The sequence below is a fragment of the Thamnophis elegans genome, chromosome 1 (assembly GCF_009769535.1).
Source record: "Thamnophis elegans isolate rThaEle1 chromosome 1, rThaEle1.pri, whole genome shotgun sequence".
Lineage (NCBI taxonomy): Eukaryota > Metazoa > Chordata > Lepidosauria > Squamata > Colubridae > Thamnophis > Thamnophis elegans.
In genome coordinates this window covers 49946818-49968080 of record NC_045541.1, presented here as the reverse complement: position 1 = coordinate 49968080, position 21263 = coordinate 49946818, and the positions used below count along the sequence as shown (strand labels likewise).

Sequence of the window (21263 nt, the reverse complement as noted above, 5' to 3'; positions counted from 1 at the left end):
TATTAGAAGTCATCTCATCTCGACGGCATGTTTACAGCAGACGACTATCTTTCCAAATGTGGGGTGTTTTCACTAATTTCCATAATGAATAAGAAACAGAAGGAATCAGACGGGAATAAGGGCCAGGCATTTCTTTACCAAAATCTGATTTCGGCCTTGGCGCATTCCTTCAATCATCAACTCGCCAGCCAACATTCTGCGCGCCAAAGAGCAACTTGAGCGCCTCCCGTTCTCGCCTCCCCCTTTCTTTTTAAACAGAGTGGTACGGTCCGCGCTAGATCTGCGCGCTTTGGGTGAGGAGTGCGGTCCAAACCAAGGGAAGAAGAGGGGAGTGTAGGATTACGCGGAAGAAGAAGGAGCGCCACCCAAGCTTTCCCCACTTAAGTGGGCGAGTCTTTAGTCCGGCGTGAGCGGATGTGACAGAAGAGAAGGAAGCGGTGCTGCAGAAGCAGCACCAGCAGCTGAAGAGAAGGCGCGGACATGGGTACCCTTAAGGGGCAGGAACATCAGCCTGCACAGGAGGTAAAGGAAAGAGTCGTGGGATTGTTGGGTCCCCGAGCGAACCTTGTATGCACGTCCCGTGGAGGAGGAGGAGGAAAAACGATTCGAGAATGAGTCGCTTTCTTTCCAAAAGAAGGGAAAAAACAGTTTCTTTCCGAGCTTTTTTTTTAATGTTCTCTGTACAGCTGAGGATATGGGAGTCTGTGAAGTGTTACCTTTTAAGCATTATGTCCTGCGTGAAGTGTTGCGTCTCTTAGGTTTAACAACGGTCTTGCTTAGCAATAGAAATGTTAGGTTCAGTTGTGGTCGTAAATCAAGAACTACATGTATTTCTGCCTCATTTTCCTGCCGATCCCTAACGTGCTTCATTAAATGTATTTATTTTATTTACTTTTATTTATTTTATTTATTTTTTCAAGCATGTATTAGATAACATATATAAGTATAAACATGATTTTGAATACATGAAATGGATAAGAATAAAAGGGAACATTAGGACAGGGATGGTAGGCATGTTGGTGCGCTTATGCACGCCCCTTACAGACCTCTTAGGAATGGGGGTGAGGTCCACAGGAGACAGTTTAAGGTTAAAGTTTTGGGGGTTTGGGGAAGAAACCACAGAATCAGGTAGTGCATTCCAGGTGTTGACCACTCTGTTGCTGAAGTCGTATTCAATCGAGTTTCGAGCGGTTTACCTTAAGTTTGTACCTATTGTGTGCTTGTGTATTGTTGTGGTTGAAGCTGAAATAGTCATTGACAGGTAGGACATTGTAGCGGATAATTTTATGTGCTGTGCTTAGGTCAGACCGAAGGCGGCATAGTTTTAAATTGTCTTAAGCCCAAAATTTCAAGTCAGGTGGCATAAGGTATTCAGAGAGACAGTTTTCACTGGTGTTTCTGTTTTTGTAGTCTCCATTACATGAAATAATCAGTTTGTCCTTCTACAGTAGCTTGATAATGTCTATTAAAGGAAGTCTACCATATATAGAACATAATAGCCAAAAATAATGTGTTGTAAAGAAGAGCATAATTCAGCTCACAAAATAGCTTCCTATAAATTTAAAGGTAATCCCATTTTGCAGCAGAGGGCTGTCATTTTGAGGGCTGTCATGACAATAGGAACACCATTGAGCCAATGGTTCTCAAAACAACAGATTTTCCATCCTTCCTAAGAACAAGGGAAAAACATATTGAGCTCTGCAGATGATCCCTTTCTGGATTATTAAATAAGCATTTAAGTGTTTGCAGGAATCCCCCACTTCCCTATGTCTTCATTCCCAAATTCATGGAAGTTCACTTTTTATTATGAACTAGAGAGTTGTTATGGTTGCAGGTATACATACCTTTCTATATCTTCCCATTTTTAAAGGCATCTTTAAGAATTGTACCCCAAAATTTCTAAAACTAATATTTTTTTGAATGTTGTATAATGGCACTCATTACATAACCGCAACAGGTTTTAATAGGAGCTTGCTGGGGTCAAGAAAGTTGTTTATCAAAAAATCTGATTTTTGTGCGACTAGAAAAGCACAGTCTTAGATATTCATCACTGCATTTCCTAATTGCACATTTCTTTTGGAGTTGCTTATAAAATAATTATTATAGTTATGTAGACCCACACTTGGTAAGAGTTTTGAAATTTAGTTAGCGAAATGTTAGTTCTCCTGCTATTTGTACTGGGTTTTGTGAGTTTTGATGAAGTAGTTTTCAGCCACTGATCCATTCTCACAAACAAGCTGCCTTGGTTCCAAGAGAATGGCCTGAGACTGCCATTGGGCATTGAGCTGTGAATGTAGAGAGGCTGCAGTGCAGTAGTCCAGGTGCTGGATCTATAATCAGTGATCCCTTTTTACAATGATTACTGAGATTTAGAGGTTTACTTTTATGGTGCGTTTGCAGATACCCATGATTTTAAATTTGAAGTTTGTTGTCTTCACTTACATTCCTGTGTTGTGAAATGTAATTGGGATTGGTACAAATCAGTGGTGGGCTCCAGCAGCCACTACTGCCGGTTTGCTCAGGGATGCACTATGCACTTGCTGTGTGCTTCCTTCACGTGCTTGATGTGTGTTGTGCGTGCATGTGCAGTACTATAAAAATGCTTCTGCACATGCACAAAAAACAAAAAGAAGATGGCGCCACCGGGAGAACCAGTTTGGGGATGTGGGAGGCCTGGGTCACTGCTGGTTCTAGCGACCAACACCGCCAAGCTACTATTGGTTTGTCCGAACCTATCCAAACTGGTAGAAACCCACCACTGGTACAAATGCAAAACCATAGCAGTTATTTCTATTGAATTAGTAGCATATAGCACAATAAAAATGCTCTTTATTCACAATTTTTGATATTCCACATGTACTGTTAACCATAACTGACTATATACTTGAATTGTATCACTGTCTTTGAGATTGTAGCATACTTTAAGCTTTAGCAGCATTTTTGAAGAGATCTAGATAAATCCACAGAATTGTATAAAAGGGTTGTTTGGAGTCAGGTAGCATCAAATTGAATAAAATAAATAAGCTAAACTTAAGTATGTTTTTTCCACAAAGTATTTTGCAATAGGATAAAACCCCCTCTCTTAAGCATTATTTCGGGTGAAAAGACAATATATTAATTTAATAAAAACATAATTATTTTCATCCAAAGAAATCTGACAGTAGTATGGTAGTATTAAAATGAATAGTCACATAAAAGTAATAATTTGGCAATATGATAGCAATTTTTTAAAGTGTAATTTTATACACCCAGGGATTTCTCACATTTTATAATCATTGCTGAGGAAGGTACAGGACCATCCTTTGAAATGAAGAACCAATCTTGGACACTTTTTCGAGTGTTCAGAAGTGGTTATGGTAATGTTGATTTGTATCTTGAGGTAATTTGTAGAACATATATTATGACATAAATATAACATGCATCGGGAAATAATATTTACTGATTATATTTATATTCATCATCCCACTCCATCTTGATAACTTTTATTAATATAGATACACACCTAATTTTCTTTTTAGGTTGAAACTCGAGAGGATGAAGAACAAAATATCAAGTTAAGTGAAATTTTAGAACTCTTAGTTGCTGCTGGATACTTCAGGGCAAGAATTAAAGGCCTGTCTCCTTTTGATAAGGTAAGATTATATTCATATATCATTACTATAATACTGTGTGCAGGCTGCATGCTCTAAACAGATTTAATAGTTTTTCATCATTTTGCTGATTTTAACCACCAATTCAACTGAAGTACAGATTATACAAACAACCGTTTTGTTTTCTTGATTCTCTTAATGTTTCTTAGTAAAATAAAATAAATATGGCTAGTATAAGTTGAAAAGAAACATCTTGCATTCAACAATAAATTCTGGAACTGCTAATAAATTAAAATCTCATTACTAAGTTAAAGTGAATTACATTTTTATGTGATATATGGCATCAATTGGATTTTTCACTTTAATGAATATGTTTATCCTGTTTTTAGGTGGTTGGTGGCATGACTTGGTGTATCACAACATGCAACTTTGACATTGATGTTGACTTGTTATTTCAGGAAAACTCAACAATTGGTCAAAAAATGTAAGTTGGTAGGGAAACACTTGGAAACTAATTTATTGGCATGCATGACCCTTTCAGCACAAAATTTGTTTATCTAGGAAAGTTGTGCAATAATTTCTGATTATCTTGAATTGTTTTATAGTAGCTCTGAAAGTAAGATAGACACTTTGTTCTATGCATTATTCTCAAATCAATTTTTAGGTAATGCCAAAATAATCACATGCTCTTTTCATTGATCCAAGCAAGTGGGAATGAGGTACTATTACTGCAATAGCAGTAGCACTTATATTTATATGCCACTTCACAGTGCTTTACAGCAGTCTACATAGTCAGCATATGGGTCCTCATTTTACTGACTTCGGAATGATGGAAGACTGAGTCAACCTTGAGCTGGTGAGACTCAAACTGCCAAATTGCTGGCAATCTGTCAATAGAATTAGTCTGCAATGCCACATTCTAACCACTGCACCTCCATGGCTCTTACACTCTGTTATGAGAATCACTTTATGAAAAAAAACCCAATCTGTTTACTGTATGTATCTCGATGTTTTCTTAGCAAGAGGCAACTTAAAGGTGACATAATAGTTTTAAACATTTAAAAGTTTGTCTCAGAGTTTTTTCTTCCAAAAAATAAGAGGCTATGAGTCAAATTATTTGTCATAGAAATTGGCAGACCTGTCTTAATATTGTTGAGTTCTTGTGCGCAACGTTTTTTTAATCACTCCAGCCATTTAGATTGCAATCCTATACTGCTTACATGAAAATTAAGGGTCTTTGTATTAGGTGAGATTTCTAAACAAATTAATGGGATGTGTTGTTTTTTGGCCATTCAATTGTATCCACAAGGGGCCCTTTCAGGATGTTCTGTATATATATTTGTACATTTCTAAATTGTCTCCTATTTGTCTTTTTTCAGTGCCTTAACAGAGAAAATTGTATCAGTTTTACCTAGAATGAAATGCCCTCACCGCTTGGAGCCACATCAAATACAGGGATTGGATTTCATTCACATCTTTCCTGTTATACAGGTACATGCTTATTGGTATATAAAGATGGTGCTGTTGGAAAAATAGCTCTGCTGATTAAAAGAAGAGGCTCATTTTCTCAATTATCTTTTTTATAGATGTAACATATCCAGATCTTATTTTTTTCCCTTCCCACAACTTTTTCTTTCTTTTTCTTTGTTGCTCTTAGTGGCTTGTAAAACGTGCAATAGAAACCCGGGAAGAAATGGGAGATTACATCCGGTCATATTCCATATCTCAGTTTCAAAAGATACACAGTTTACCAGAGGTAAACATTTGATTGCTATCTTCTTTGATTTGAGAACTGGCATCAAGAGTGATCCTCTTCAGCATCTTTAAATTGTACAGGATTGAAGCAAAGTTTGCAGAGCTGTTTCAGCTCATAGAGTTTAAGGACAGAAACTGATGTATCAAATATCAGGAGCTGATACTGGAGAAAAACAAATGTCAGTATTCCCTCTTTAATGTTAAATATCCGGTTGTATTGTTAGCCATTTGGAGCATTTCTAAAATCATCTTGAAAATTGTTATCAACAGCATTTTAAAGCAATGTGCTTGTCCAGCACTGATAGACATATAACTATTTTTTATTACAAGTTTAATTTCTGTAGTGACATTAGGATTCGATGTTTAATGCCCCATTCAACATGCTACTGTGACATACTACTGTACAGTTCTACATGGTAGGTTTATCTGTTCTTAAGAACATCATGTTCAGTTTTTCTTTGTTAGAAAACCCTGAATATGTTCAAGTTATCTCCAATTCATTTATGGAAGGAAAATATAATTGTCAGCTTTTTATGATTAAAAAAATAGGCATGTGCAAAATATTTTGAATTTGAGCTGTTTTGTATTTGACACATCCGGCTTTTGATTTGAAACAGTTGTATAAAAGATTTTGAAACTTTTGTTTTCTATTCAAAGCATACTATCTTAATACTTTTGGAAATACTTTATCTCAAAATACTGTTTCATAGCCCAAATACTTTTTTTTAAAGATAATCAAAGCAGACCATTTTAATTTTATAATAGCTAAATCAGAAACAATAACTTTTTAAAACCTGAAATGAGACATACAGTATATCAGAACAGTTTGAATTCAAATGTTGAATTGTCATGATTAGTTTTCAAGATTCACATTGTATTTTTTGCTGGAACAAGGTGCTTTAGATGTTTTTAAGAACTGTCATTAAGAGTTTGAGATGCTGTTAAAACATTCAGTACTAGAACAAGTATATCTTCCTGTGTTAATTGGTTCTATTTAAAAGCTGGTAAGCATCTTTTTCTGGCTCCAATGCGATAACTAATGTCAAAGCCTTTGCTTTTGATTAGACAAGTATATTTTCTAAAACTATATTACAGTATATTGTAGTATTAGGATGTAAGCATAAAAGGCACTGTTGTATCTGTGGATATTTAGAAGTAAGTCCTGATGAGTTTAATGATCCAGATAAGTACTTGTGGAATTATATTCTCAATGTGAAAGAGACAGAATGACATAGCTTCCATTTTTGAGTATTTGAGCATCACAGTTATTTATACAATAAGGTTTGCTATCTTTGCTATCCGCGTAGAAACCAAAAGTTTGTTGCTATTGTTTAAACTTATCTCACTTGCCTTGTAGGATGATGAATTCATGCAAAGAAAAGAAAAAGCTATAAAAACTGTTAATGAGATCAGTGTAAGTGTAAAATGCAATGCACTTTAATTCAAAGATTTTTCAAAATGAATGTTTGATTTGCCATATTTTTTATTTTATTTTACCTTATTTTTTTCAACTAGACCCCATATATAAAATATTTGCTTTTTTTCAGTTAGGAAACCTTTTCAGATGAATTATACTGTAACTACAGTAATAATACCCATTGTATTTCTTATTAATTTTATGTTCTGCTACGAATTGGTTCTAACTTGCAAAGAATATTATAAAAAGAAGTTTATATGTCATTAGCAATTACATTGAACTTGCCTGGATTTGTGTATTATGAATCATCATGGTTCATTGTGGTTTAGCATGACACAGGATGGGATGCAAGAGTCCTAGCAGAAAACTGGCCAACTTCGGCTGTTCATGTATTTTATAGCATATAGCTGTTAATTTTATATTGCAAATTTATTCCTCTTTTTTATAGTGAAAGTTCTTAGAGACAGTAGAAATAAAAGAGAGTTCTCTTTTTTATTTTTCAGATAGCTACTAGGTTAATGCTGGATTAATTTTCTGTGGCATATAGATTCGTAGTATATTGAAATTACAGTGTATGTTTTGAATATAAGCAATACATTTGGGTTTTTCTTTTGTCCTTGTAGGAAATGATGTGTCAGTTTCCAATATCACGTACAAAGAAATTTAAAGATGCATAATTTGTATGGCTTACATTGTATTTCATCTGATGTACTGTGGTTTAAAACAGATTTACCCACTTGTGTATCTGCCAACATTGATCAAAACATCAAAGAGAGGGAGGGGTAAAAAGCTCTTAACATGACTTTCTCTGGCAGAGTCAATGAAGGAGAGAAGCCAAGTTGTAGAAACAATGATCATATATGTCACTGTAGCTAAGAGAAAGTAAAATGCCTTTGTCAGAGTATAATATAAACAAAGGGTATAATATCAAATAGAATTCAGACATTGCAATTCTAAAGTAGTTTTCTTCAGAAAGGCACTTCTTTTGTTTTCTTCATTTGTAAAAAATGTAGCACTAAACAAGAATGGGATGCAATGAGGGACATGTTTTGAAAATCCACTTTAATTTGCTTTTTAATCTTTTTTGCGTGTTTCTATTCCTTTTTCCCTCATTCACTGGGATTTTTAAAAAATTTTAAATAATTTTTTTTACATTTTTAATTTTAAAACAAATACAACATCCTTCTTTACATGATATATAAAAAGTCTATCAGTTGGTTACAAAAAGACTTTCATGCATCTCTTCCACAGTAAACAAACATAATTCATATTAACTTAAGAATTTTAACTCAAATATTTATACATGTCACCATCATCATCTCTCCATTTTCATTTGACTATAATTGTTTAAGCGTCCATCATAAAATATACCAAAATTTAATACATAACCACATACTGGCCTTTCAATTACTATTTCTAAAATCCTCCACTAACATTAAATCCTTATGTCCTATTCTAGCTAAACATCCATAATATTTAATAACAAAATTTTTTAATCCTCCTTTCCAAATCACTGTTTAAAGTTTACATCCAGTTTCCTTATGTTATACCCATATCTATCAGGGGTGGGTTCTTCCCGGATCGCCCCGGTTCGTGCGCACCGGTTGGTCGGTTAACCCGGAAGTAATTATCTTCTGGGAACACCGGTACCGCTCCTGACCCCTGTCGCTGCAAAGCGCCCTTGCTGACAAGGCAGCGCGACCTGGTCTGCATGTAGAAACAGCAAAAGAAGGAACAGGAGAGGAGTTCCAAGCGGGGCTTTTCAAACAGCTGAACTCCTCTCCTGTCCCTTTCTTTTGCTCTTTGAACAAGCCGTGCGGGTTGCACTCCCTTGTCCCAGCTGCCCCGCTGCCCACACGCGCCTATGTTTTCCAAGGCATGGAGCAATTCCGGAGCCCATCCGTCACCCCCATGGAAAACATAAGCATGCACGCACAGCCTGCACAATTGCAGCCCCGGAGAGAGGAGATTCTCGGAAGGAAGCCAGAGGCTGCGGGGCAGCCGGGTCCCTCGCCCTCAGAGGGAGGAAGGGCCAATTGGGAGAGGGGCTTTGGTCCTGCTGCCTCTGGTGGACAAAGCTTTACTAGCCCGCGGCGAAGATTCCGTCCCTCAACCCAGAGCCATTGGTCTTGGGATGTTCTGCAGAGCCCCCCAGGGAAGAACGCTGCTGCCAGATACTTTTAACCATATATTTTGCCCCCATGTCTGCAAAATGCTGCAAAAAACCATGAATACAGGCCAGTTGTTGAGTGTTTCAAATGTGATTGGAACACTCAACAAGGTGACCACAGTATCTCTGTGTGTGTCTGTTTCTGTATCTGTGTGTGTGTGTGTGTGTGTGTGTGTGTGATAGAGACAGACAGACAGACAGACAGGCACAGAGAGATAGAGGGAATTAGAGAGACACAGACACAGAGGGAGGGAGGAGAGAGATACACAGAGAGAGACAGACAGACACAGAGAGAGAATCACATAGAGAGACACAGAGAGAGGGAGGGAGGGAGAGAGAGGCAAAGAGACACACACACACACACACAGACTCACACAGAGAGAGAAAGAGAAAGAAAGGAAGAAAGAAAGAAAAAAAGAAATAAAAAGTGAGAGATGAAAGAAAAAAAGAAAAAAGGGACAGAGAGACAAAAGGAAGGAAAGAGAGAGAGAGAGAGAGAGAACACATGGCCGGCAAGCCACTCCCACCAGGTCACCTGGCCGGCAAGCCACTCCCACAAAGGAAGCCACACCCACAGAGTCTGTTCAAAATTTTTTTGAAACCCACCACTGATATCTATATATACATTGTTATTCTTATCCCTCCTTTATTTGACTATATCCTGTATCATAACATTTTCCGCCTAATAATCAAAACTTTAATTGTATATAACTTAGTTCTTGTTGTTGTTGTTATTATTATTATTATTATTATTATTTTTGTTTATGTATAATCCAAAGGGATTGCTAATCTTCCTTACGTGGGTGTCATTCAATATTCATATCCAATTATACTCATCATAACAGTACACATAGTATACATTAGTAACATTATCAGTTATTTATTTAAGCTATATCTATTATCAATAAATTTCACTAAGTTTAACTAGTTTTAAATTAAATTCTTCCATCTATCAACCTGTATCTTTCCAATAGCAAAACAGTCTCATATCTTCTGCCATTTGTGGTGCCAGTCCTCTAATCATCTTCTTGGTCAGCTTTGTATAGACTTCTCTTAGCAACTCCTTGCTTATAAGATATATCATATAATCTCGATGCCCTCTTTCTGTTTCCTTATTCATCTTATCTTTGATTATCAGCAGTGTTATCAATGTTTTTGCTAATAGATTTTCTCTCTTTAAGTCCATAGATTCTTTAGTTTTTTCTTCTTCTGTATCTTGCCCTCTGGAATATATTTCCTCTCCATTTAATTCCTCTTTCAGTATTCCATTCTTTCCATTTTCAGAGACAAACCAATCAGCAGGTTTGATCTCTTTATATTCATTTTCCACTTTGATTTTTTGAGTTTCAAGCACCCCATTTTGCATTTGATAGACATCCTGAATTTCTTCATCATATTTTATTGTTATGTGCTCTAAGTATTCCAGTTTTTTCTCTATTCTTTCATGTATATTTGATAATTTCTGTATTTCTGAAAGTATCTTTTACAAACTTGAGACTTCTATTTTCTTTTGAAATTGTGCCATTGTAACAAATACAGCTGCTCTAACTTGGAATGTTAATAAAATTAAAGCATAGTTTCACAAAGAATGTTGTTTTCACTTTTCTCTGATTAGAAATATACTTCAAAGGGACATCTGTGTGCTTCCCTTCTTATCACTCTCTGTAGCCAAGCAGTAAAACCTTGTATTGCCAAGTCAAAACAATCGGTGGAGAAAAAAAAAGTGTTCCATTTTCAATACACAAACTTCAATCAACAAATCCTCCCAGCCTCCGAGCAGCAGTAATACTGTTGAAAATATAATTTCCTTTTGTATCTTTTTTGTATTTCAAGTTAGAAAAAAAGAGTCCAATCTTTAAATGAATTAGAAAAATACCTACAGCAATGAAAGAGGAAAACTTTAGTCCACAGGTTACAGAGAACAAGAAAAAAAATAGAAGAAAACTTAATTCATCTGTTTCAAAAGGCTTGCATAAATTCCATCCATGAAGATAGCATTTAAAAAGTAAGATAACCACTGTCCAAAACCATTCCAAATTTAATTCTGCCACTTGTTTCTTCTATTCTCCAATTTAGATTAATTTTAAGTTTTTATAGGCAGTCTCTTTTTAAAACAGTAAAAGTTCCTCACCAGCTGGAACCACTTTCCCTTTCCTTATCCTTCCGTTTTGGAGCTTCCCCGACTTTGTCAGCCTTGGCTGGATTTTTTGTCGCTGGCTTGAAGAATTTCTCTTGCTTCTTTCAGGGATTTTGCGATATCCCTGAGCTCAGCAAGACATATTCTTCCTGTTAACCGTCTCTTTGGGATGGTTTAGGTCCTATTGGACCGCCCATTCACTGGGATTTTTATGATTGCCAATTAATTATTTCAAACTAATGATAACTAATCACATTTTTACGGCAGTTTTATATCCAGTGAAAGAAATAGCAGCTAAAAGATACTGAAATCCCAAATAAATGTTTAATAAAAGTGGTCTATATGTGGTCCAACCACTAGACTTTAGTCAGAATTTAAATATGAAATATACTTATGTAGTTAGAATGCTTCCCTTCTTAAAATAATTTAAAGTATCAAATCTGTGCACAAAAAATGATAGTATGTTTGCCAGGAAAATGATATAACATTCATGTAATCTCTAGAAATTTACCTCAATTCAAGGAAGACTAATTAATTTTCTTGACAGTTCTGTTTGATTTAGCAAACTCATATAGATAGAGGAGGTAAGGTGAAGTTTGCTTATTCATGTATTAAAATGTCACATATAAAATCTGTTTCTGTTATATATTATTGTCAAAAAAGTAATAATCAAAAGTATCTTGTCTATTTCCTAGGACCAGAAATAAACTAGTTAAGGTGATCACTACTATCTGAATCTAAGTGGATTATTCATAGGGTCATACATTGGTCATTCTTTTTTCAATTCACTTGTTTTACCTTAAATTTAAGTACATTGCCTTGTTTTATAGCTTTTAATAGCTTATTATAGATGAAATGCATGTTTTTCATTTTTCTCCATCTTAATTATGCTAAAATTATCCTTATATAGCTAGCTAAAGCAGCCATAATTAAGCCTCTGGTAATTAAGCATAATTATTCAAGACTAGAGAAAATTAATGATCAATTATCTTCAGTGATTCAAAATTAAGTCCTATTTAATTATGGAATGTATTCCTTTTCTTTTATTATTTTCAAGGATATTACAGATTTTAAAGTTAGAAAGTTTGCACCTATGTGTGTCTTTATTGTTTTTTAAGTTTGCAACTGTGTGTGTCCTTATTGTTTGTTTGTTTGTTTAAAAAAACTGGACAGCCTGTTCAAAAGATGGCATAACCGAACACATTTGAGTGATCAGAAATTAACTGAGGCTAGCCAATTCTATAACACTGAAAAATATTCAACCAATTTTAAAACCTGTTTCTATGTATATAATGATTAAGGAATCTCATCAAAATCTGTTCATTAATTTTGGGAATTAGCTATAGTGAGCCATAAAAAAGAAACAATGTTTTTAGTGATGGAGAGTTGTTTCATGGAGCTAAGTTTCTTTCCTCCAGCCAAGGCTGACATTTCCAGGCTGAGGAAGGATTTCCCTTCTTTATCTGTCCACTTGAGAAGAAATGCTTCATTGGGCTGGAGAAACGGAGTTAAGATCTTCAGGATCATAGTTCCATTCTTGCCACATAATGAAGGATTCGTAGGGCTCCAACAAAGAATTTCCTTGTGTTACACAGAAATCCGTCACTTGCCTGCAGGAACAGAGCTAAAATCTTCAGGATTTTAACTGTGTTCCAGCAACCCAAGGAATGATTTTCCCTCAGTATATCTTAAAGATATCAGCTCTGTTCCTGCAGTCCCATAAAGGATTCCTCTCCCCTCCTGGCTGTCTTACTCTCCACACACATACAAACGTGAAAACAAGGATGCTTATGAAAATGACTAGAATGGAGAAGTACAGCAAATGATATTAGTGTTGTAAATTACTTAAATTTAGCTCTATTTACTTTTCTTACTTCGTACCTTAATTTCTTTGTCTATGGAGATTCTCAGTCATCCAGGTCATGGTTATCCGAAAGGTGCTTTTTTCAAGAAGCAACTGGACTTTCTGGTTTTTCTTTGAAGATGGTTTGCTTCTCTTCCAAGAAGCTTCAGAGAGCTGAAGAAACTCCTTGGATGAGAAATGAAACATCTTCAAAGAAAAACCAGAAAGTCCAGTTGCATCTTGGGGAAAAAAAGGCATCCTTGGAACTTAATTTCTCTGGCTTACTATGTTTTACTCTATTTCAATACTTTGCATAATTCTGAATAGTGTGATGGGTATTTACTGTATTCCAGGACGTGTACAAGCCACGGAGGAAGTATCAAAGACGAGTGGAAGCAGATAAATTACTAGATGAGGATTCCAAAGTTCATGCTACCCTTCTGGAATATGGCAGGTAAGTTAAGAGTGCGGTCCCTTAAGCTACTTTCCAGAAAAATTGATGGCTTCATGGAAACTTACTAAGAGTTTCTTTATGACAAAATCATTAAGATAGCTTACTATACAATACTGATATCTTCATAGCGGTTAGATGTTTTGAGGATTAGTTTACATGAGAGGATAGTGACCCTACAATGCCTAGCTTGTATTTTGCATGAAATATGTCCTCTAAAATACATCCTGAGATTTTATAAGCTCTTAGAACTGTTGCAGTGTAGTGACAACTGTACTGAAGTAGATTCCTGTGAAATACAGGTACTCCTCAGCTTATGACCATTCTAATATAAGAGAATATTAACAGCCCAATCAGTGAATCACCAAGATAATTCCCACCAACACTGTTAGTGCAAGCCACTAATAAATAAAATGAGAACCACCCCCACCCCCCACTCTTTATTAGCACAGATGATATTATCTAGATTGATAATGAAACCAAACTAGGTAACATCTAGTATACAACTACTATGAAATATAAAAAGTATATAAAGGTTAAAAACTTTAGAAAGTGCCAAGAATGTTAAAACAGAATTAAAAATCAGTTAAATGGCAAAGAAGATTCACTAGTCAGCCCCATAGTCGCACACTTCTCTGAGCTCCCCGTGGAGGCTATGGAACCATGGTTTAACTCAGAGGTGGGCTGCTCCCGGTTCAGCTAACCGGTAGTGGAATTCAGGCCTGGGTCGCAGAACTGGCAGCGACCCATGCCTGCCATGCCCCCAAACCGGTTCCCTCACCACCGCTGGGCCTCCGCCATTTTGGTTTTTAGTGACTGCGTGTGCGCAGTTAACTGTAAATTGCTTTGCGCATGCGCGAAGAACAATTTATATTTAACTGCGCACACACCTATAGCATGGGTTGCAAACCGGTAGTAAAACTGGCAGCAACCCACCCCTGATTTAACTCTTTTTCAGAAGGCCGATAGAATGAGAGCCTGCCTCACCTCCAGGAGGGGGAGAATATTCCACAGTTCGGGGACTAATTGTTGTGTCAGATTTAATTTTTTTTTACATACTCATTGAGAAACAGTGGCTAATTTTACCAATTATGGCTTTTCCACTGCAGTCTTTGCTATATTTTCCCTCCTCTTAGTTTCACTGAGTATTTCTTGTGAGTATTTTCCTTTGTGTGTTTTGTTCTAATTGAGTTTGCATTGTTCTCATTAATATGGCTGCATTTTTATTATTCAGTAGTGGTATTTGATGAACATTCTTTGTTATTTAAATGTTCAGGGTAAAACATTTCTTTTTTGAGAGGGTGGGGGAGAGAGGTATTAAATGAAAATTAACTTTTCCTTAACCCCAGCTATATTACATATTAGATGGTGCATTATCACAAAGCCAAAGTAGTCTGATTTCATTCTTTAGCTATCACAATGATTTATAATTTATTTCACTCTCATTATTTCTTCCATGCCAAAATATATATTCCAAACAAATCAGAATATACAGATATTCATCTTTGTTCCAGATCCACATTTGGTGTGATATCCTTAATCTTGGCTTGTGTTTTACGCAATATTAATGATTAATAAAACATGGCGGATTGGATTGCTAAGCCTAAATGCCAGATACTAGCCCATCCCCCCCCCACAGTCACATGATTACACTTCAGAGACTCAGCCATATTTATGGCCGTTTGTAGCATCCCAAGATCACATGTCCATGTTTTCTGGTGGTTTTGCTTCACTTGCAGTTTTTAACAAAACTGCACTCATAGCTAACAATAGCTTCATACTTACAATCACTGCATTCCCTTAACAATCACTACAAAAAAAAAGTCCTAGAATCAGGTCGATCACATGTCCAACCTGTTTTATGACTATTACGACTTACAACCATAATAGGCAGGATCCATTATGGTCGTAATTGAGGATTGTAATCTTAAATGATCTCTTAAACAATAAGGATTCTGTTATTTTCCATCCAGAGTTTAGCCTCAAGCTTTTTCCATGCAAAGGAAAGATGTCAGGGACTGGACCTTTGCATGCTAAGCCTATGTTCCATCCCCAACCTGTGGCCTCTCTCACCTGCTGTGTTTTATAGCTTTGTTGGAATACATATTAGAATGTATTTTGTATTGCAAAAATTACAGAATCATTCAGACAGTACATGGCAATGTTTAGTTTGCATTTATGTTTATAATCCATGGTTCTGTTTGTTCTGAGGAGAGTTTTGTGTGACAGTTGAGAAGTTAAAACCATTAAGCAGCAAGGCCCACGGTGACTGTACACTGTACCCTTTATTTTGATCTGTATGGCTATGTAACCATCCTCAGTTACCAAGCTGTACGGCTATTTAATAATCTGCTGTAATTTCTGTAGAACAAAATAGAATTTCTATAGAATGGAACAGAATTCCTAACAAGCTTTGACTGCTCATAGGGAAAGGTGAGGTAGAGCTGCAGCTGAAAGAAATGTTCAAACAAGAAGTTCACCAGAGAGGGCATGTGCAAAGAAAATGTACCACATTAGGGAGAGTCTAGCTTTGCAGAGCTCTTGGAAGGAAGATGGACTTTTATTAGATGTTCCAGCAACAAGCAGCACTAGAGTAGCAAAACTGTGAGCAACTATTTATTTATTTTATTTATTTATTAGTCATTGGGACAGTGTACTGGTTTTTTTAATTTAATTATTAAATTTGTTGGCTGTCCATCTTAAACACAAGGTGGGTTTGGGTGGTTTATAGTGTTAAAAAAAGAATGAAACTATACAAAAACATGTCTGCAATAAGAATAGAATACCATAAAAATACAAATTATCAGCTATAAGTGAAGGATGGGGATGGAGGGAATAGACTGAGCAGGAGAGGGAGGTGGCATCTGTTATTAATCTATCAACCACCTCCAGCGTGATACTCCCCCATTGGAGCCCCAGCTGTTATATTAGTTTAGGCAGTCTTGGGTTCAGGTACCCTTCTCAGCATCCAGGATTGAGCTGCTGAATTTTAATGGCAACATTTTTTTGAGTATGGCTGATTTCTCTTTTTATTGAAATTAAGGTTGGGGAGGAGAGTTGGAGGCCTCTGAAGGCAAATCCCTCCCTTCCCAAACCATTGAAAACCACTGAAAAATAACAAGATCAATTAAAGAGTAGTAAATTCAGATTGCTTATAGGAAGATTGAAGGTTAAAGTTCTCCCAGACTGTCTGAAAGGATTGAAAAGGACTTGCTTATTACAATGAAGCCATATCAATCACCTCCTTTAGTCTTTGAAAGGATTGGAGGCCAAGAAGTAATCCCTCACTGTTCATACATTTTACAGTATAGGGAATTGCCCCATGGCTTGTTGCTGCACTGTTATGGAGTGTTGGTGAAAGTTCAATTATTATAGATAAGATGCTTGTTCACCATATTATTTTGAACTCACAACTAACCCAGAGCTGCCACTTCTATTTTTTGTGTGGAGAGTGCCTTATGCATGGGCAAAGTGGCGTCTTTTATTAAACTAAAAGGAAGCTGCAAAATCTTTTTGTTCTCTCTGTTTACGTATTACAGGAGGTATGGGTTCAGCAAGCAAGGAAAAATTGAGAAGGTAAGATTGTTTCTTTCTTGATAAACACACTGTACACAGCCCCTCAACTAGACTCCTGAATTTTATTGTAACTTATCTGGCACCAGTTTAGTGTTAAACTTTAGTTGACTAGATTCTTATGTATAGGTTTGAATAAATTTTCTATGCTAACTGATGGTTGTCTGACAGAATTATGTCTTTAAATGTTTAAACCCATCCTGTGTTTGACTCAGCAAACCATGAATTTAGAATCATGTGTGAACCAAACTGTGCTTGTTTGGATTCAGCATTATTTCTTTAATGAATTTAGGCTGTATGTTGATGGCTTTTTTTGTCTTGTGAGTTTTGTCTTGTGATTCCATCCATTTTTAATTTTAATCATACAAACATCCTTTCCTTTGTAATAGCCTGAAGACAAGAAAGTTGTACTGCCAGCTGGGCTTGCATCATCAGGAAAAAATGATGCTTATACTGAGGATGACTTTCAAGCTGCTGAAGAGGTACCCATAATTGATATTTCTTGACTAAAATCCTTGGGATCTTATTCAGAAGCTAACTTTCTGATGCTGCCCCCTCTTTTTTTTTTAAATCAGCTTCGCATCAAAACATTGATGACTGAGATGGCTGCAATGGGGACAGAAAAGGTAAATTTAGAGTCTTAAGAAAGAAGTTATTTATTTGCTTTTAATGCTTATTATTTAATTGCATTTGGCAGTTTAAGAGGGAGACACAAGTGCAAATATTTTTGAAAATGGATGTTTTATCAAATTTCTTATTTAAATGTTCTAACTATGAGCTGAAATTAAGCAAAGAACTGTAACCTTTTAGAAAAAAATAGTATGCATGTACCATTTTTCAGTTGCCTTTTGCATCTAATAAGCCAGTTCGATAGCATTAGTTCATAAATAGCATAAATTTTGAATACTGCGGCTTTCCACTATATACAATTTGATTGCAACTCTTGAAGTAGAATTAACTGGGTGGGACAACCTGAGCCATTAAACTACAGTATAAATTGAAACAAGGAAAAAAGTAGGAGGCTCAAGGAAAAATATTCCCCATTAAAGGTTTTTTCCACTATCAACTGTTTGTGCAGCTTGTAAAGACATGGTGGTGTTCAATTTAAAGGAGTAGAAAAAAGATTGTATTTTACCCAGAAATCCTCTCAGTCTTTCAAGGGTTTCATATTATTGCTATTTTTATTTGCTCTTTTGCCAAAAAGTCCATTTATTTAAAACGTTTATATAGCTACCCATCTTTCAATCAATTCTGGGCAGCTCCCAATCCAAAAGTAAAATATACAGTATAAAATCATATTAAAATTATAAAACTCAACCGATTAAAACATTAGAAACAATAAAAACCTGGTACCAAATTTGTTGTAATATGCTTCTCCTAGCATTTGAGAGAAAAGCTGGATCTTCAAAGCCTTAGGGAAGTCTAAACGCCATTCTTAGGAAGGCCATTCTTAAGAACTCCTTAAGTAAATACCAAATACAGGTAGACCTCGAGTTACAACAGTTCACTTAATGACCATTTAAAGTTACAACGGCACTGAAAAAAGTGACTTATGACTATTTTTTCACATTTATGACAGTTTTAACATATCTATGGCCATGGGATCAAAATTTGGATGCTTAGTAAATTACTCATATTTATGACCGTTGCAGTGTCCCTAGGTCATGTCATCCCTTTTTGCAACATTCTAACAAGCAAAGTCAGTGGGGAAACCAGATTCACTTAACAATCGTATTAAGTGCTAAGTGAATTTAATTTAACAATTGATTCACTTAATAAATGTGGCAAAAAGGTTGCAAAGCGGAGTAAAACTCACTTAATATATTTCTCACTTAGCAACATAAATTTTGGGTTCAACTGTGATCGTAAGTTGAGAACTACCTGTACCCAGTTATGAATTGGAGAGAGAGAGAGAGAGTCACTGCCTATGGGATAACCTTGCAACCAAACAGACATGATTCTAAAAGGAAAAAGTGGGATGGGAAGGAAAAAGGAAAAAACACAATGGAACTGGAGCATCGGTGGAAACCATTAAGTTCCTTGAAACAGTTTTCATTGTATCCCTGATCTTCATGGAGGTATGCATTTCTATGCCTTAAACCAACTTGAGCTATGCTTTCAGGGCAGATTGACTGCAAGCACCGTAGGCCAGATAGTTGGACTTCAGTCTGATGAAATCAAGCAGATTGTATCAGAATATGCTGAAAAGGTAGGAAATTCTCATTTTTAAACAAACTTTGATCTAAGGCTGTTTTGTTTTCAACTTCCTATATGTCAACTTTTTTTTTTTAAAAAAAAAACTTCTACCCATTATGGGGTGAGCCAGTGCTAATTTTGAATTTTATTTGCAGAAAAGTATACCACCACACAAAGGGAAAGTCTCAAAACCAAATATATAATTTATTGCCAACATTTAGTTGAGTTGGAAATAATACAGAATGAAGCAGTAATACCAAAAGTAATGCATTAAAATTCTAAAGAAATTGGACCACATGCCTTGGTCCCAATTCCTATCCATGCTCATTTTCTTGTTTTCTATAGGACTTAAGTCTTAAGAAAGAACACATATGTTCATAGCTCAGTCTTTCTGTAACTATCTTGAGAAACTAGACTTGATCAACATAAGGATTGTAGTTACTATTATTAAATATTGCAACGCATGTTGATTAAGAAGGTGACCATATCAAACAGTATACATCTGCCCTTTTGTAGAGACCTGTGCATAAACTGCAGCCAAAAAACTGTACTTCAGAAGCTGGAAAAACCTTAAGTGACAACTTTCTTCTCTGTTCTTTTTTTACATCCCTCCTCGTCCCATCCTACCCCACATCCAGCAATCAGAACTTTCTTCCGAAGAACGCCCAGAGAGACTTGGAGCTGCCCAGCAGCATAAAAGGAAGGTGGCGTCCTTAAACAAACAGATTTTACAGAAAACCAAACACTTGGATGAGGTATGTTTTGACAAGCTTCTTCCCTATCTTTCATGAATCATTCAGATACACAACTTAAAAACTTATCAAATTTGTGATCAGTTAATTTCTTTTTGCTGTTTTTTTCTTCTCTGATAAATAGTTGAAGACTAAATGTGCTGCTCTACAGGCAGGATGTGATGAGGCTAAAAAGACGCTAAATGAGGTAAACTTTTTTTCCTCCATCCCTTCTTCCTGCTGTCTTTTCTCAGGCCTACTTAGAAATTGCAGAAAACAAATGGAGCTATTTAAAATGGTGTGCATACACACCAGTAATTCACAGGAGCAAGAGGCACTTGAAGTAGGATAGGTTTCATTGTTGCTTTTTAGTGAAATGCTGAAACCTTTCCATGGGGTAACTCTGTCAGTTATCCAGATGTATTGCATTGCTTCCATAAAATGCAATTGTTATTTGCGACAAAAGAATTGTTGGCAATTATTCCCCACCAAGATTGTTGGTTTTACAGTCTTGATGAACACATTTTTAATAATAATAATAATAATAATAATAATAATAATAATAATAATAATAATAACCCAGTGTGCCAATTACCACTCGAATGGCACAAACCAGCAGTGGTAATTCCAGTGGTAATTGGCACACTGGGTGCTATTCCAAAAGCACTGGAATTACATTTAAAACAGTTAAAAATTGACAAAATCACCATCAGTCAAATGCAAAAAGCTGCACTGCTTGGATCTGCACGCATATTACGAAAATACGTTACGACGTCCTAGGCCCCTGGATGGGGCCCGACTAGTAACCAATGCCAAATCCGGCGAAACAACTGGCCGCTGTGATACAATTGTACAATAATAATAATAATACAATGAAATGATGAAACATCTTCCTGTCCCAGATACATGGAAGGTAATAAAAATGCCAATTCAAATCTAAACATCTGGCTGACTGTGTCACAAATAATAATAATAATAATAATAATAATAATAATAATAATCATAGATTGGCTAATCAGGAGATATAGATTGGATACAAGAAACATCAATGAAGCTGTAGAGATTGTAAAACAGCAGATAACAGCAACAGCTAGAAAAATTGAAAGATATGAGGCACGAATCATCCAATATAAACAAAATCAGCAATTTCGATCAGACCAACGGCGTTTTTATCAAAGTCTTAATGTGAATGGTGACACCAAAAGTGAAAAACCAGAAAAACAGGCCACAGTTGAATTCTGGAAAGAATTGTGGGAAAATGCAAAGGACTACAACAAGGAAGCAAAGTGGATACATGACTTTGAGAAAAGCATTGGCAACAAACAAATGCAAGTATTAGAAATAACAACTGAGATGGTCAAAAATCGAGTTAAAAAGGTAAAGAATTGGACATCACCTGG

The 21263-nt window shown here is 35.9% G+C and overlaps 1 protein-coding gene across 1 annotated transcript in view; it reads left to right on the top strand.

The window, feature by feature from the left end:
- Positions 1-364: 364 nt before the first annotated feature.
- The window catches only part of CCDC93 (coiled-coil domain containing 93), a 45134-nt gene continuing 24235 nt past the window's right edge, over positions 365-21263 (top strand). The window contains 13 exon segments of the mRNA XM_032220487.1: positions 365-522; positions 3519-3632; positions 3980-4074; positions 4970-5081; positions 5248-5346; positions 6703-6759; positions 13266-13366; positions 16903-16939; positions 17326-17418; positions 17512-17562; positions 19059-19145; positions 19771-19887; positions 20009-20071. Of these exon segments, the coding sequence (XP_032076378.1) occupies positions 481-522; positions 3519-3632; positions 3980-4074; positions 4970-5081; positions 5248-5346; positions 6703-6759; positions 13266-13366; positions 16903-16939; positions 17326-17418; positions 17512-17562; positions 19059-19145; positions 19771-19887; positions 20009-20071 (1068 nt within the window). The 5' untranslated portion in view covers positions 365-480.